Source organism: Wolffia australiana, chromosome 11 (genome assembly GCF_029677425.1).
Source record: "Wolffia australiana isolate 7733 chromosome 11, ASM2967742v1".
NCBI classification, from domain to species: domain Eukaryota; kingdom Viridiplantae; phylum Streptophyta; class Magnoliopsida; order Alismatales; family Araceae; genus Wolffia; species Wolffia australiana.
This window is the reverse complement of record NC_135845.1, coordinates 11,525,529-11,543,329: the sequence shown is the minus strand read 5'-3', so window position 1 is coordinate 11,543,329 and position 17,801 is coordinate 11,525,529. Positions and strand designations below refer to the sequence as shown.

At 40.0% G+C, this 17,801-nt stretch overlaps 1 protein-coding gene across 5 annotated transcripts; it reads left to right on the top strand.

Annotated features, from left to right (window-relative positions):
* Positions 1 to 6,257: 6,257 nt before the first annotated feature.
* Positions 6,258 to 14,644, top strand: LOC144709760 (Homeodomain-like superfamily protein). 5 transcript variants are annotated; one of them, XM_078583393.1, is made up of 17 exons: positions 6,259 to 6,364; positions 6,427 to 6,572; positions 6,777 to 6,841; positions 6,942 to 7,093; positions 7,366 to 7,432; positions 7,556 to 7,680; positions 7,749 to 7,815; positions 11,672 to 11,739; positions 11,831 to 11,882; positions 11,959 to 12,104; positions 12,545 to 12,878; positions 12,976 to 13,076; positions 13,196 to 13,239; positions 13,786 to 13,900; positions 13,969 to 14,113; positions 14,187 to 14,290; positions 14,367 to 14,644. In XM_078583393.1, the coding sequence occupies exons 3-17, from the start codon at positions 6,784 to 6,786 to the stop codon at positions 14,541 to 14,543; spliced, it is 1,755 nt and encodes a 584-aa protein (XP_078439519.1). In that variant the 5' UTR covers positions 6,259 to 6,364; positions 6,427 to 6,572; positions 6,777 to 6,783; the 3' UTR covers positions 14,544 to 14,644. The 5 variants fall into 5 exon arrangements, with proteins under 5 accessions (XP_078439521.1, XP_078439518.1, XP_078439519.1 ...); XM_078583394.1 differs by having other exon boundaries at positions 6,274 to 6,364; positions 6,475 to 6,572; XM_078583395.1 differs by having other exon boundaries at positions 6,258 to 6,572; positions 12,548 to 12,878.
* Positions 14,645 to 17,801: the final 3,157 nt, after the last annotated feature.

Genomic DNA, 17,801 nt, shown 5'->3' with positions numbered 1-17,801 from the left:
CACGTCCAGTCATGACACATGCGCCGTTGTTAGTTATTCGGGCACCCATGAGGCCTGCCATGTGTGTAGTGCAATGTTGGCTACTCTTTCCCTTTGGAGCGTGCACAAAGCTGGTGTTCCTTGCACACTGGTCGCGACACACTCCATCCATGTAAGACGGTGAGGGGAGTGTGTCTGGATGGTGCATCACTAACATACAGAATGTTGCCACACTGTGTGCCAACATTCACCCCAAAGCTCAAGAAACAGCTGCCTTGCTGAGGTAGGGTTGGGCATAGGGCTGTCAAGGTAGAAAGCCTACAGTTTGGGAGCCTCACACCAGTCTCTTGGGAGGATGAACCCGTTTTCCTTGTCAGGTCAGGTCAGATTGGGTATGTTGACCCAACATGGAGCCCTATCACCTATGTTATGCCAACTATAGTGCATGATTCTCGAGACAAGGATGAAGGATGGGACATGACAACAATCATCCTGTCCCTCGTCCCATATTTATAGGGTCTGTCCAGAATCATCCCTTCCAAAGTCTGTCCCATCTTGATTTTTTTCATCCACATCCTATCGCATCTGAAATCTGTCCCATCGCATTTTTGTCATCCATGTCTAGTCCCATCCAAACACCATCACGTCCCAACTAGAAACCGTCATGTACCCTTCAAAAACTTTCTCGTACCGTTTAAAAACTGTACCATCTAGGAGATTATCATCTTGTATGACATCCGAAACAGAAAAATAAGTTATCAAATATCTTTAAAATAGCTCTTGCTTATAGAACCTTGAAAGGATTTTGGCCCCTGCGCGTTTCCCTTGCCAACTCTCAGCTCTTACTCTTGCATCAAGGATCCTCGTCTCTTAGTTCTCAGGGATGAAATATGCTTGGGGATCCATTGTCTGAGATTATTTTCCAAGATCCTCTACTCTCAGATATCGGCTATTGGCTCTTGATTTTCTCTTCTTGGGATCATCTGTTCCTGTCTTTCAGTTTTTGCTTTGCTCTAGTCAAGGATCTTTGTCTCTTAGCTCTTGGCTTGTGGAGTATATGTTATCACTTATTTCCTACCGCCAAGTCTATCGGTGGGTATGTGTTCTCTTATTAGCATTGATTTTTTACTGCTATACATATCTGAATGTGCAATTTCTAAGTACCATTTCTGCGAACGAAATTATACTGTAATAATATGGTATCACACAGTTCTGTCATTCTTGGTATGAGATTGCTACATGTAGAAGCTATGATATAATATATGAACTGATGGTAGTGTATGTCACAAGGGATGATAGATATGGCAAGCTATTCTTACTTGTGAACTGAGGAAGATAACATATAGGTCCATTGAAACCACTTAAAATATTACACAAGTACAATGCATGATCGTTTGGAATGCGGACAAAGGAGGGGCATAAATTCATTGAGGCTCTATCATTTTTTTGACTTATTGGTTGTTTCAGATTGAAGTTTACTGAGGCATAACTTCATTAGACCAATCATGTGAATTGAATATGTTTTGGCCTCATGAAAAGCTTTTAAATTGATGTGTTCTTAAGAGCACATAATTTGATTTACTTATTTCCATTTTTACATGGCATGTCTCGAAAATTAGTTCCCACTTTAAACACATGGAAATGGCTTAAAAAATGTTCATATCCTTTGTAGTCTATTAAATAATTTTAGTCAACATAGAATGTTAGGTTGATCAACGGTAAGGCCCACTAACATCACATATGAAATGATTATTAGAAGGGTACAATTTTTTTCATTGTGAATGTTTGAATGTCAAAATTCTTGATTCTAAATTTCTAAATTTCTTCTCTTTCATCAGAACATAATAGAATAATGTATTAAACATCATGTACCACACCGAATTCAACTACGCGGGCTACACCTGAAATATTAGATGAATGCCTGGAATGGAGGTTGATGACAACAACTCATCTTGAACCACAAGATGAGATCGGTCAAAAATTTTGACAGTTTCATTGAGATTGGCTCAAATACATACCAATGTGTACTTTGAGAAGCACAAAACACCTCACACAAGGTTGCTATCACGCAACATAAGGATAAGAGCATGAACGTGTTCCAGAGGCATTCAGAGAAATCCCACCATAAAGTCCATGGTGAAATCAGGGGTGTTTTGACCAAGAAGGCGACATTATTTTAGTATGACTCACAACTGAACAAGCTATACCTCCATGGCATCACCTTGGAGAAAACAGATGAGGATTTTGTTAGATATCTGTGATAATGATCTACCATGGAGACTCATCAAGAAGTCAATCCATTGATTGTGGTTCTACATGAAACAAGTGGTGGGGGACATCCCTGGCGTGGATAATGTGAAAGAAATAGCAGGAAGAATGTATAGAGAACAACAAGGAAAATTGGTGGCCATGTTTGCTGACGTCCACATCGTCTCTCTCACTATAGATGTCTGGACATCGCGAAATAGCATCACCTTGTTAGGCATCACAATACACTAGATTTACTCCGAGTGAAAGCTTTGTGAGATGCTCCTTAGCTTCCAACAGATCAAAGGATCACAAAATGACGCAACCCTAGCATGGATGACATTGAGTCAAACATCTACACCATTACATCATATAATGCATCTAATAACAAAACATTGGTAGCGACAATTGTGGATTCCTTGGAAACAATGAATCCATAGTTTACTATGGAGTGACACGTACCTTGCATTGCCTACATCCTCAATCTGGTCATGCAAGTTCGACTGAAGATTATTCATCCGGAGGCACTAGAGAGCGATGTCCTACACATACGACATCAAAATATAGAAGCACTACCAAACACCGAACAACCATTTGAATCACCCATGGATGAGTATACATCATCCAAATTGGAGCAACTATTGCCGGTGTGAGAGCTATCATTAATGACGTTAAGGGCTCCATGCAAATAATGGAAAAACACATCAACACGTTTGATGTATTTGGAAGAAGTTTGAAATGAAAAATTCTAATAAAATAGTGGTCGACTGTCCAACACGTTGGAACTACGCGCTTGATTTGTTAGAGGGTGCTCTTTTTATGATGGAAGTTCTTGACTGTATGGCTATATGGTTCATCAGTACACCAACGAAGGACTACATCATTTGTCTCAGTGACTAGGCCATTATTTATGAATATGCTGGAATTCTCTGTACACTGTGCGATGGCTAAGAATTTATTTTCTCTACAAGAACATCACCTATCACTGAAGTCAGAATGTTAGTCAGTGCGATCAAAGCTCACCTTGAAGATGTAATGCAGAATTCATGAGCAGGATTGGCATTAGAGCAAAGGGATGTGTTAAGGAGAGTGTGCGATGCAATGTAAGTGAAGCTCATGCAGTATGTAATCTTGCTTTGGTGCAATCAAGCCTTTGCCAGTGCGGCTATCTTGGATCCATTTTCAAAACTAGATGTAGTGGACCCATTATTCCACCAAAATGTGCTCTCCTATATTGGCAATCTCTTGGAGTATACATCAGATCTAGATGAAGGCAATGAGGAATAAAAGCATGGACAATTGTCACAAGACCAAAGACCACCACCATTTGTCACCTCTATTAGCTGGCTTTTGCAATCGGGCTATAATCATCAACCATGCTCAACGCCCAAGCAAGTGCTGTAGAAGTACCTCAACATCATGTGCAGTGGTGATAAGGAAGATACCCCTTTGAGACGTCAGGAGGACGGGACACGATACTTTCCCAAGTTGTCAAAAATTTCTCTCGAGTATCTTGCCGTGAGCCTGACAAGTGTACCAATGAAACAACTATTCTCCATCGCCTGAGGAATCACCACATATTGCAGATCATGCCTTGGAGCATAGAGCATTGAGATGTTGATGATGTTGCGAGCATGGTTACGTTGTCTTATGACCTGGCAAGTAATGTATGGCCCATTATTCCTAATCACTTATATTTTCTACAAAGACTAATTGTTGCTCCATCTAATAGAATAACCAAGGAGATCCCTTGTAAGGTATTGCATGGGATGCCACATGCACCTTCAAACATACTTCAGGCTGTGTCTTGCCTTTTTGTTGGATTTTTTCAGAACTAAACATGCCTTCAAATCTTATATCTCTATGTTAACCTATCCTATTGCATTGATTAATTACTTTCCTCTTTGTTTTTGTTCTTCACTTATTATTTCTCCACCTTAACCTATCGTGTTAGTCTGCATAACACATTTATATTTATTTTAATACAAGAAACACGTAAATTTCATAGTATGAACCTAATAATTCACATGTTGTCAACAAATAATCTGTATTGGATATTCAAACCCATCTGTAATTTATGTCATTTAGGAGAGAATTGATGTATTGTATGGGTTCTAGTTTCTCTCATTCATTTAAATTGTACAAGAGATTTTACACGACTACACTATTTTCATTTATCATTATTCTTGCAGTTAATTTTTTTCACAAGGGCCAGGTTGGTATACAATAATTAGCTAAAAAAAGACTCCATTCTATGTTTTTTTGCATCCTTTGTGTGTAAGATCATATCAATCCCTTCAGTTTTTTGTTTCTCCTTATTTAAAGTATTGACGATTTGATAAATTCCAGTGGATTTTTCTTACACTGTCAATTATTCCTCTGCTCAATCACAGTTTACATCATACTCGAGACATTCAATGTGGTAGATTCAAACACACTTTTGTATAAACTACACGTGAGTGCATATCTTGTGACTATGTATTATAAACTGGATATGTCATTAAAATTTTATGTTTCAAATACACAAAGTGTTTGGTCAACAACAAGAGTTAAGATGCATCCGAGAAATGCTTTTTATCTAGGGCCAGTAAAAGTGATTATGCTATTAGATTTCCTTCAACGGTCATTGTTTAAGACACCCACTAAGTTTTTTCTCATTGTCTTACTATGCCTCTACAAATTTTTTCATCCATGTAATTACTCATTTGAATGTATTTCCATAAGGTCTAGCTCATTATAGTTCGTTTTAGAAGTTCCCGGCTCAGAGAAACTCACAAATAGCAGATTAAAATGTAGTTGTGGCAAAAAATCCCATTATGTCGAAGTATATGTGTTTTATCATAAACATTCAAAACAACGCAGCAGACCATAGACATGGGGTTGGTAATATAATTCATGTTTTTTGAGTTGAATGGAGTACAAAGGATAAATTATACACTTGCGAGCCAATAATATAATTTTCTACTGGTGAGGTACATATGCTCCAACTAAAGATGGGTTATAGATGTAGGAAACACTTGTTATGTGTCATCTAGAAGATTTTATTTACTTTTTGGAATCCATTCTACTCCAGCTACATAATTTAAACACCATTATCTTACCCAATACTTTGTACAATTCCTTGAATATTGTGATAATTATTCCCAGGCTGCATTCTAGTGAATAATCATGCCACCACGATGACTTGCATCATGGGATTGTTGCGAGAAAAGTCATGCAATTAATAATATTCCCTCACGTCTTGTCCGCCATCTAATGGCCCGGACGGGATGGTTATTTTGTCCATAGATGAAAAAAATCGTCTAGCCCTGAGACAGGGGGGTGACTCTATGTTCTGTCAGACGGGAAGATTTTTAAGTCCACCAATGAAATAACCATCCCATCCGCGTCCATGCATTATAATGCCAACTGAGATAGTGGTCTAAAGCAAATCAAAGGAAGTCCAAATACATTAATTAACATTACTAAGTACTCTGGACTTTGTGCAGGGACACGGAAGGGACGGTTTTTTCATCACAGGACGGAAAATCATCCCGTCCACAAGATTGGACATAACTCGGGACGATCGGACGGGACGGTTTTTCTATTGTCAGGCGAAAAAGCCGTCCTCCCCGGAGGTCTCCGAGGACAGACAGTAAGGGATGGACGGACGGTAAGAGATTGGACAAAACGTCCATCAGATTCGTTTCCGACAGTTTAGATCTTGCCACGTGGCATCACTTAATCAATTCCTTGACATTTTGCATCGAAGTCCCTGCTTTTTTTGCGCGCAAACTGATGCCGCCCAAAAGTAATTGTACATATTTCCCACAGCTTTCTCTCTCTTGCATATTTCCCTAAAAAAAAGCAGAAAAGTATATTTAAAATTTAAAACATTATTTTTTTAATCCTGGGACGAGGGACAGGACGCTTTTTCTCCGCACGGACGAAATTGAAGTATCCGGAAGTCGGACGTGACGATCTTCGTCCCGTCCCATCCATCGTCAACGTCCCGGACGATCAGGAACTATAAATAGTTGTTAGAATGAAGCCCAAAATGTCCAGTTAAGCTTGCTATCAGGTCCAGTGCATATCAAAACCTCCCAAGAGTTCCTGGCGGGTGGCGATGGAGATCGCCGCGGCCTTCTGAATCTTAGAGGTGTCTGTCTTAGCGCTATTGATCTTGTTTGAACTAGGGCTGAGTCTCTTGCCACTGTGAAGGTTTCCGAGTTCACTCATCGGTGGCAAGTTTTGATCATTGGGGTGTAGATTTGCCGGCTTTAAGTAATTTCCTGTGCTGAAGTTTTTGGGAGGTGGAATTGCGTCCATGTTTGGTAAACGGAGGATAAGCGATTAAACTCGGCAAGGTATTTGTTGTTTCTTTGAAGTTTTTTGTTCGTGCTATACCCAATTGGTTACGCATCTTCTGCACGAAGATATTCAGTTTAATGTAGTTTGCATTCCAGTTTCGCAGTGCATATCTTTTCTCCTCGTTTTCCTTCTTCGAATTTCTCCCTGCTATTTGTGTGTCCTTTTATTGAAGTTAATATTGTTCCTATCGGTTATGGCAGGAGGATCATGTCTTTCGAGTCTGACTTGTTTGATGATATCTTCCCCGAGTCTAGCCATGCGCCAGGTAGCGTCATCTTTCATTTTATTTTTCTGAAAATTTTAACTTCAATTGCGGCCTTCTTATCTTTTTCACTTCCAAATTTTTCCGATATTGTGCTCTGTAGTGCCCAAGTTGGGTAAATTTCAGCCTAAGACTCGGAAAAAGACTGAAAAGAACGGCAAAAATCCATCTGCTGATCATGCCGTTCGAGATGATAATGCAACCTGTGAAGACATTATTTACTCTGGGGGTAATCAAGAAAGTTCCCTGGTAGAGGTAAATTTCTATATATATGCTTCGTTTCAATCCAGGCAAATGACATGAAGTTTAGGTTTTCTTTTACTTGCATTCCTTTTAAGCGGCAAAAATTTGGCAGCAGTTAGAGTTTCAGTTGAAAATTTCAACAAAATGGATGCAAATCACCGTGAATGCTAATTGATTCCTCATAAATTGATAGATGCAACGAATAAATAGAATTTAGATGAAAGATAATAGTCCCTCGTCTTTACTTTTATTTATATAAATAACTTTTTGCATACTTTTCACAGAATCTACATGACATGGTTGGCTTCAGATCATCGCCAGCGAGTAAAAATCAATCAATTATGGCTTCTGGTTAGCAAAGCTTTTATATTGCTGTGACTTTGCATCATTTTCCCTCCTAAATTTTTTCATTTTTCCTTGAATTGCTACTTATATTCTTCAACGTTCATAAATATTTTTCTTACTTACTGTTAGAAAAAAATGCATTTGTGCCTTCGTCTCATGCTAGTGGGAAGATAGATGCTTTGCCTAGTGAGTGTTCGCCAGAGCCAACTAGAAATGAACAACTTGAAGGCCATGAAATGGATTTTCAGACTCAGGTGGAACCCTTGTTTATGGTTACCCCATTCATAAAGTATCTTAGCTCTAAACCGTGCATATTTCACAGGAAATGAGTTCAGATTTTGATTTGGAGTCTCTTGATGCGATTCTGTCCCAGCGCGATGGTGCAACAGGTGAACTTATTTTCTAAAGAGAAGGTTTCGATAACTTTTTTTGTTTACACTTCTTCAGAGTTCATTATTTATATATTGTGCATTTCATTTGAAATACTTTTAGAAGAATCTGCCGTCTGGAAGAGCCAATGGCAACTGGTTTTCACCATCGTTGTTGTCCTCGAATTAAATTATGAAGACAGAATCATCATTTGAAAGAGTAAAGCAGAGAGATTGACGAGATGATGATTTTTTTTAAGAAAAGAGGGAACATTCACCCCAGGTAGTTGATCAACCCTAAGCTAATAATATACATGAACGTGAAATGCATGAAATAACATATTGGTCCTCTGTCACAATACCGTGGGTTACATATAAAAGAAAGAATGAAGCCTGTGATTGTAGGAAAAAGGAGGGAGAAACTGATATGGTTCTTACATAAACCTATCACACCAGCAAGAAGAGAAGGTGCTAGGTCTCATGTGGCTCTGAGCCTGCACATGCGGATTCAAATATGATAGAGGCAGGAGTGACAGCCAATAAATAAGGAGGGGTAGCCATTTCCAGAATCAAGAAATCAGTTACCAAATCAAGGATAGGAGAGGGAAAGATTCTTTCAGCGTCTTCAGCTGGGAGAGGGAGTTTCGATCCGACTTCGCTCCACACTCTATCAGAAGACAGGCGCATGCGGTCATCTCTCAGCATTCTTTGTCCTTTCGTTTGATTTTCTCTGAACATTTGCTTGTTCGTTGTTATCTACAGTGGTGGCATACCACCAAATTCCTGTTCGTTGTTAGATTATCGAGAAACTGGGTCTCTTCCATAATGTCCATTATTGGATTCTAAATACGAAGTGCGGTTTACATTGGATTAAGTCCAGTATCGTAACAGAAACCACACATGTGATCAAACGTGTGGAATCAAATAAGTCCACAACTGGACTTCTTGATTATATATTAGGACGCCAATCAGGGTGAAGAAGGCATCAGAAATTTGGAGGGACTAGCGGAACCGGAGGCGTCAGAGAAGCTTGAGGCTGCATTCCACTGGAGAGTTTGGGAAGGCATCAAGGAAGCTTGAGGCGCATCTGGCTCGGGAGACAGCCCTTCCCTTCAGCACAACTTCATTTCGGAACAGCAATGTTGTCTATAACACCATATAACACCACAAGAAGCCTTCCCCGCTCCATACATCTCAGCATGTTCCTCCGGGGATCGAGCCCTTGGAAGCCTTGTCTGAAGCCACATTCACCCCGGTGAGCTTCCTGCTAGTTACTTTGCACCATGCCAAAGGACATTTGCTTGGGGAGCATCTCATGTCATAATGCGCCACCTTAAGAGCAGCTATCCAAAAATCTTCACCTTTAATTGAATCATCTGTTTCCATAGAAGCCTGCTGGTAATGATGATTGGCGCTTCCTCCATTGGTCTCTTACTGATCTTCTTGTAGACATCCTATACCAAAAAGGATGGACCTCTCCACTCCCAGTCAAATAGAGACTGCTGCATGCTCAACAAATCTCCCATCCTTTGGCTTGAAAGAAAGCCCTCAAAAACCAGATTCTATATGTTGTCCCAGCAATCCTTAATAGATGTCTGCGTTTTTGTCTAGAGGGAATAGGCGTGGAAATCCTCCCAAAATGTATTTTGAGCCTACCAGTCGTCCATCCAAAAACAGAAAAATGAGCCTTCCCCTAGTTTGGATTCATATTACACATGGTTTGCGGAAAAATCTGTTTCACATGTGGCCAACAAGTAGATGACCCTTTAACAAAAACCATGTGACGCTACCATTTCATCTGTATACCATAACTGTCTAAAGACCGTCGTGACCAGACCCTCCTCAGACCCTATAATCCAGCCTGCTCATTTTGCCAGCAACATCATTTTCATGGGTTGCAGGTGAAGCACCCCCAACCCCACTTGATCTAGTGATCTGCAAACCCCATCCCAAGATACCAACACCATTCCCCTGCAGTTCCCAAACCAGGGCCTTTCCAAAATAATCTCCTCAACGAGGCTGATAGGTGCGTTCCTGTCCTCTTCAAGGCTCCTCGTGGATTTTTTTCCGACAGGTAAAATATCAGAATCATAGAAAGCCTCGATGGCAGCAATACCGGACAACCCCCCTTTGACAACTCTCAGTTATGCCACCCTTTTTGCCTCCGATGGGAGAGGAAGAACTGGAGCTGTTGAAAGGGAAATACTTGGCTATGCCATCCCTACAGCCTCCTCTCCACCTTCTTGATCTCCAGGCTTCCAATCTGTGTTTGATATCCTCCCCCTCACTGTTAGCAATCCCATAAAATTTGTAGGTAACATCCCAGTGGGCGTCCCCAAAACCCTAGAGCATTGTACTTCTTCCTCCTGTGATAGCCTCAAACCGCAAATACTGATTTGGAACCAATTGATGTGAAAACCAATTGAGAGATAGAAGATCCTTTGATATAGCTTGAATGAAATAATATCTCAAGAATGCCTGAAACCAAATAGTTAAATTCTAGTAGAAGAATGACAAATTCGCCAATGAGTTCGTGAAGTGAACCAGTGCAGAACAAGGCAGAAGTAGCACAATCTGTAGATCAATATGCTGTCGTATCAGCAATGCAAGCAAGACGGAGAATCTTCTTTCTCATGCAGGAACTGCAGCTCCTCCTAGAAATTTGTTTTTCCTTGACGTCTCTTGCTCTCACCTTCTTGTTTATTTATAGCCCCTGCTCTCACCTTCAGCCCTTTGAATTCACATGTGCACTGTCTGTGGCACGTGCAGTCTTCCCTCATCTCTTCTCCCGAGATTGATAGGTCCTCGGATGGACAGTATCATAGAGGTTTCTAGTCTCCTACGTGTAGCCTTCCATGAAGAATGTACTGTCGTCTGCATATTGGAGTTATGGTCTGGACGTTGGGTTGGTCACGCTCTGGGAGGCCCACTGTAGGTCATGCGGACAAGTGCAGACTGTACACATACTCTTGCTCTCAGGCATCATTACTTCAGAATTTCATCCAGATCTGAAATTTATCAATGTGGAACCAAAGTCGCAGTAGATGGATCAAAAGAAACTTCAAAGTGGAAGCATGAGTCAGGGGAAAGGAAGAGGAGTTGGAAAGGAAAACAGATGAGAAGGATCGGATGATCCGTCTCCCTTCTCTGATTGCAGCTCTCTCCTGCCCCTGCCTTCAGCCGCAGCTGCAGTCAACAAACTGATTCTTGACAAGAAAGATTCCCCCTGCCTTTCTCCTGTTGCTGGTTATTTATAGGGTCTCTGTAGCTGAGCTCCCACTTGTGAGATCCCGCACGTGGTCCACCTATTGGACCCTCTTCTGGGTGAGACGGCGATAAACAGCGATTGTGCCAAGAGACATCCCTGCCTGACCCTCTCTGTGGATGAATCAAACTTCTCTCTGGTCGTCTATTCATTATTATGGAAAAAGAGTGGTAGGTAACACATATCTGAACTGAGTACACACACTTGGTGGAAAATCCTCTCTTCCTCATAGAGGCTCACAAAAAAATCCCAGTTGAGAGAGTCATGCTTTTGCAAAACCTAGCTTCCACATGAATCCACTATTTCCCTTTCTCTGCCTTGGGGCTAGGATTTAGCTTGCCACTACTAGGCCATCAACGAGCTGTTGACCTGGGATGAATGCTGATTGAAAACATCCAGACGAGATATCCAACCTTTCGTGATGAGAGGATGATGATGGGTCGTCACTGACATCTGTAATTTTTGGAATCTTTGTTAGTGGCTGTTGACCCCTTTTCTCATACCCCTTTTATGATGACAAGTTGTTGTCTGTGATTTATCTCCTTGCATGTTGTCAAACTTTCATGTTTTTGTCAATTAGAAACTAGTAATCAAACTTGTTTCCCATTGCAGATCCAGACGCCATTTTACCTATTCATGGAGTGAACTTTCACTTTGACCATGAGAGTTTGCAGGGAGCGGTAATTTTGATTTATGTTCCAAACTTTGGTATTTTTTATCGGCTTGGGACATTTTTCAGCCATCTGATCATTCTCTTTTTCACATTTTCAGGGCGATTCTGGATTAGCTGATGATATGTTTGAGCTGCCCCCTTCAAGTTCAGGTAGCGGGTCTTTTAGAATGGAAAAACTCATTTTACTTCAAAAATATACACCCAATTTGTTTCTGCCTTGATGCAGGAACCAGAGTTGAGAGCAAGTTTCAGCCAAGACTCAAGCCTAGAATGAAGAAAGAGGGAATCACTCCATCTATTGCCTCGGATTCATTATCTGAACGGGATGGCAAGACTTCATCCTTCAACCAAAAGGAAACAAACGTGGCTTGTGTAAGATCTCTTAGTGATTATTACTTTCAACTTATTCGACCCCTCTTCTCTATTCAGTCCTTGGTTTAGTTCTCCCTATTGCCAAAACATTATCTTTGTTCTTCACGTATCATGGTAACTTACATTTTGTCTTCACGTATCATAGTAACTTTCTTCTCTCTGTATTGTATACATCTCATTTGTTTCTTCCCGTAAAACTCTTAGGGCTCATTCCGTTCATCCTATGCTCTTTGTCTTTCAAATCTTTTCTTTCTTTATTTCCCCCAATTGTCAAAATATCATCTTTGATCATCCCCTTATCTTGAAAACAACATTTTTTGTGTTCATAGATCGCCAAATCTTATCTTGTCTTTTTAGATTGGAAATGTCTCATCTTTTTCTTTCTGTACTTGTCCAAGTCTCTCTTTTTTTATCTTCGCGCTACTATTTATGGTCATAAGCAGGACAGAGATCGAATTGGGGAAGAGTTACCAACTGAAGTAGATGGAGAAGCCCTGGAGACAGACTTATTTGATGATGATGACGTCAGCCAGGCATACATGCAGTTAAGGAACAGATCCTCTGACGTCAACCAAAACGGAGGAGGGAATGGAGAAGTCTGGGGAATAAATTCCCAAAGGTCAAATGACTCTCAATTTGTGAGAGAGGACAATGATGGAATGCTGTTTAAAAAGAAGCCAGTCCAACATGTAAGAAACCCACTCTCCGTGTCTAACTTACATGAGGATACTCACAAAAGGAAGTTTTCACATTACACCAGGAAGAGAAGGCGAGGTATTTGAAAACTACAAATATTTCTCAGCGCACCTTCATTCTTTTCTGTTCTTTAAACTTACGTATTTCTTTGTATTTTCTATTACTCTATCTGCAGTGGATAAAATTCTGGCAGAAACCGCAGAAGAGGACATTGATCCAATGAAATTGAAGATAAAGGATCTTATAATGCTTGCAGAAGCCAGAGAGCGAAAGACTGTAAGTTTAACTGATTAAGTTTCTGTTTTGCTTGCTTGGGATTTTTTTTTTTTTTGATTTTTTTTCCTTGAAAGGGATCAAACTTGAGAATCCAGTAAGTAAACACTTTTTATATGCAGGCCAAGGAGGCAGCAGAAACCAAACTACCTGAAAAACACAATAGGTATGGGTCCATTCAATAATGTAATTAATAGAGCTTTATTTTTTTAACCCAACTTAAGAAATATGAAAGAAGTGTATCACCATTATTTTGCCCCCTTAATGGATTTTTGTGATCACACTGTCAAGAACATGTATGGATGACAAATGGAATGGGACGAAATCCACTTCGTTTTCAGTCATCCGTCCTTCCGTTGGAACAGAAATGGAATAAAACCCCTTACCGACTCCCATTTTGTCCCACCCCATCCTGTCATGTTTTTTTTTTATTTTTGAATAAAAAGAGGGGAAGATCACCGGAAATCGGTGATCAACCCACCATCCTGTCCTGTTACATCATCAAACGTAGCTCAATTAGTGTAATTTTTAATTGGCCCACTGTCCGGTCCATCACCTGTTCTGTCCAACCCCTCAGACACAAACGGAATAAAGCGACAAGCGACAAGCCCCTCCATTCCCGTTCCATCTGTCCGGAACTGTTGTCCGTCATTTGTCCATGAGCCTTATTCTATCTCAATAATTTTTTAATAAGCGTCATCAAATTTTCCAGTCTTGACGGGGAAGCGGGTGATCGTCCGGTTAAAATCCGATTAAACTACCACACTTACATGAACAAGCCAAGGTCAGAACGATGGTCTAAGATGGACACTGATCTGTTCTACAAGGTGGGTAGGCTCTCTTTTTATCATCGGAATTATTTATTTATATTTTATGAATTTTCATCTTTTCCCAGGCAGTTCGTCAGTTTGGAACAGACTTTGCAATGATTCAGCAGTTATTTCCCAATCGAACGCGTCATCAAATAAAACTCAAATTCAAGAATGAAGAGCGCAAACATCCCCTGCAGATTGCCGATGCTGTCGTCCATCGCTCGAAAGGCACATTATTTCCATACTTTTGTAGTTTTTTCATAGAATGGTTTTTTGATTATAGACTGGGATTCTGTTTCAGATCATTCTCATTTTGAGTTGGTGATCGAACGACTAAAAGCACATGAAGAGGAAGCCAGGGATTCAGCTGATGCAGGAACTGGCCCTGCTGAATCCGAAATTGGAGTATTCCTCTAAATGTCTAATATTTATTTATTTTATTTTATTCTAGCTTATTAATTAATTTATTTCAACGATCCAGGACGAAAATGGCGGTGAGGGCAGTGAAAAGAAGGAAGAACTCGAAGTGGATGACTGGGATCAGCAGGCAGATGATCCAGAAGAGCAAGATTTGGTGGACTGGACTCAGTATGACATCTCTGCTTCTGAACCCGCTTATGGCACGGATAAAAGTGGATATGATGATGATTTTTTTTGAATGGGTCTCTCCGCATACGTAAATTATTTGATCACTCTTCAAATTATTCAAACTAACCCTCCGCGTTTTAGGTTTGTAGCTTCAGTAAAGAAAATTTTGCAGTATGTTCTGTATTTCTTTTTACCTGGTTTTCCAGAAGAAATAAAATCAGCCCACTTATGGTAGGGATGATGAAATTGGACATGACGGTGGTACTTTTGAATAGAGATCTGTCTTTATAAATTATATCAACATTTCGACGTCTTCAGTTTGTAGTTTTATTGAAGAAAAAATCTAGTATTATCTTGATTTTAGTCATCTCGTTTCTCTTCCTCCAGAAATCATATCATGAATCTTCAAAATGATCAAAGTGGCCATCAACATCTTGGTTCTGTAATCAACATCAACATCTTGGCCATCAACATCTTGGTTTTATTATCTTGTTTATCATAAAAAAAGAAAAGAATAAACAACCCTCTCTGTAGAATTGCATTCTTCTTCCTCTTCGGTTTGTAGTTTTATTAAAGAAAAAATCTAGTATTATCTTGATTTTAGTCATCTCGTTTCTCTTCCTCCAGAAATCATATCATGACTCTTCAAAATGATGAAAGTGGCCATCAACATCTTGGTTCTGTAATACTATCTTGGTTTTATTATCTTGTTTATCAGAAAAAAAGAAAATAATAAACAACCCTCTCTGTAGAATTGCATTCTTCTTCATGAAAGTTAGGTCAAGCGTTCTTCTTTATGCAGGCTGGCCTTTAATTTCAAGGCCGAAATAAATGATCAGTCAAAAAGTTTGGAAGAAAAAGAACCATCTATTGATTGCATTCACACGGTTTCTTGATTGAAATTTATTAACGTGCGAGATCTGAATTCTAGGCCTCATTTTTCTCTCTCTTTCCCACCATCACTTCGATCTAGAATATTTCCAAATGATTTCTCAATAGTTCACATCTCTATCAAGGAAAGAAACCCATCAACTCTCTCTCTCTCTCTTGATATATAGAGAGATAACCGCCTTCTGTCCGTCAGCACCTCTTTCTATCTCTTTAACGCCTCTCTATTTCTTTATCTCTCTAGATTTCTGCCATCTCTCTCTCCTTTTTCTCTTTCCCACACACTCCTATTTATTCTCAATTGGTCACACCTCTTTTAAAGAAACCCATCAACTCTCTTTCTCTCTCTTTTTACATATAGAGATAGCAGCCTTCTGTCGCTCTCTATCTCTTTCTATCTCTTTTAACACCTCTCTATGTATTTATCTCTCTAGATTTATGCCATCTCTCTCTCCTCTTTCTCTTTCCACACATCTAGATCAAGAAAATTCCCAATTCCTTTCAGATTTCTTTCAATAAAAAACCCATCAAATCTCTTTCTCTCTCTTTACATATAGAGAGATAGCCGACCTTTTTCGGTCAACGCATATCTCTCTCTCTCTCGCTATCTCTTTATCTCTCTAGATTTCTGTCGTCTCTCTCTCCCTCTTTCTCTTTCCACACACACCTCGATCAAGAAAATTTCCAATTCCTTTCAGATCTCTTTCATTAAAGAAACCCATCAACTCTCTTTTTCTCTCTTTTTATATAGAGAGACAGTCGACCTTTTTCGGTCAACGCGTCTCTCTATCTCTCTCTCTATCTCTTTATCTCTCTAGATTTCTGCCATCTCTCTGTCCCCCTTCCTCTCTCTCACACACACTTTGATATAGAAAATTTCCAAATCTTTCCAGATCTCTTTCAATAAAAAAACCCCACCAACTCTTTTTTCTCTCTCTTTATATATCTAGAAACTTCGAACCTTCTCTTTTTCTTTCCCAAACACATAGATCTAAAAAACTGCCAAAGTCTTCACAGTAGTTCACACCTCTTTCTATAAAAAAACCCACCAACTCTCTCTCTCTCTCCCTTCTCTATAAATTGATAGCCTCCAAAGTCTTCACAGTAATTCTCTCTCTCTCTCCAGTATCTCCTCTCTCTCTGATAAACGCGCGTTATCTTGGAACCATTCCAGGGATCGCGCTAGAATTCATCTCTCTCTCTACATCTTTTCTACCATGCTGCGTGCTACCATCTTCTTCCTTCTCGTCGTTGTCTCCTTGTTAAAGGTTTCCGAAGCGAGATCGATATCGGTAGACTGGCCAACGCATGCAACGTACGAGATAGCGCAATCGACGAGGATACAAGGAAACAGCGGTTGACGTGGTAGACGTCCTCTGCGGCGAAGCCCGCCCCCGCCGCCGCCTACTAAGAACTCTGCAAAGAATGAGGGTGGCGTACTTGGGCCTTCTTATCCCCCTCCCCCTCCCCCTCCCCCTCCCCCTCCCTGTAGGGGTTGAATTTCGACATGGGTACTGTGAATAAATGAAGAGAGAAGAAGAAACAAGTAGAGAGAAGATAACGCAAAAGATGGTTGCGTTTTACCATGATTAGTATCTTTCTTTTGGATGGTATTTTTTGGATAATTCTTGATATTTTTGTTTCTAGATTGGTAGTGATGTTGTGTTTGTTCCTCAGTCTATTTTGATTTCATCGATGATGTGTGGTTACGTGTTGGATGTTGGTTGGATACATCATTAAAAATTGTGGGCTTTTCTTTCGCTAACAAGTACAAGGTGTGATGAGCATTGTTATTCTTCTGGGCAGTGGAGTACAAGAGAGAAGAGGAAGCTAGTGGAGAGAGAAAGAGTGAAGATAGTGCAAGAGATGGTTGTGTTTTACCATGATCTGTATCTTTCGTTTGGATGGTATTTTTTGGATAATTCTTGATATTTTTGTTTCTAGATTGGTAGTGAGGTTGTGTTTGTTCCTCAGTCTATCTTTGTTTTCATCGATGATGTGTGGGTACGTGTTGGATGTTTCTCATCGAGCGTCGGTTGGATACATCACTAAAAGTTGTGGGTTTTTCTTTCGTTAACAAGGACAAGTGTTATGAACATTGGAATGGTCCTATGGTATTCTTCTGGGCAGTGTAATGCAAGAGAGAAGAAGAAACAAGTGGAGAGAAGATAGTGCAAGAGATGGTTGTGTTTTACCATGATCTGTGTCTTTCTTTTGGATGGTATTTATTGGATGATTCTTGACATTTTTCCTTTTGGACTGGTAGTGAGGTTGTGTTTGTTCCTCAGTCTATCTTTGATTTCATCGATGATGTGTGGGTACGTGTTGGATGTTTCTCACCGTGCACTGGTTTGCTAGATAATTGAAAATTGTGATTTTGTCATTAGTTATTATTAATGTCTTTAACAGGTACAAGTGTGATAAACATTGTAATTGTCCA

Coding starts and splice junctions, on each gene's coding strand:
- LOC144709760 (XM_078583392.1), top strand. CDS start 6,784: ATGTCTTTCGAGTCTGACTTGTTTGATGATATCTTCCCCGAGTCTAGC. Junction 7,094..7,365: donor AAGAAAGTTCCCTGGTAGAG/GTAAATTTCTAT, acceptor TACTTTTCACAG/AATCTACATGACATGGTTGG. Junction 11,883..11,958: donor GCTGCCCCCTTCAAGTTCAG/GTAGCGGGTCTT, acceptor GCCTTGATGCAG/GAACCAGAGTTGAGAGCAAG.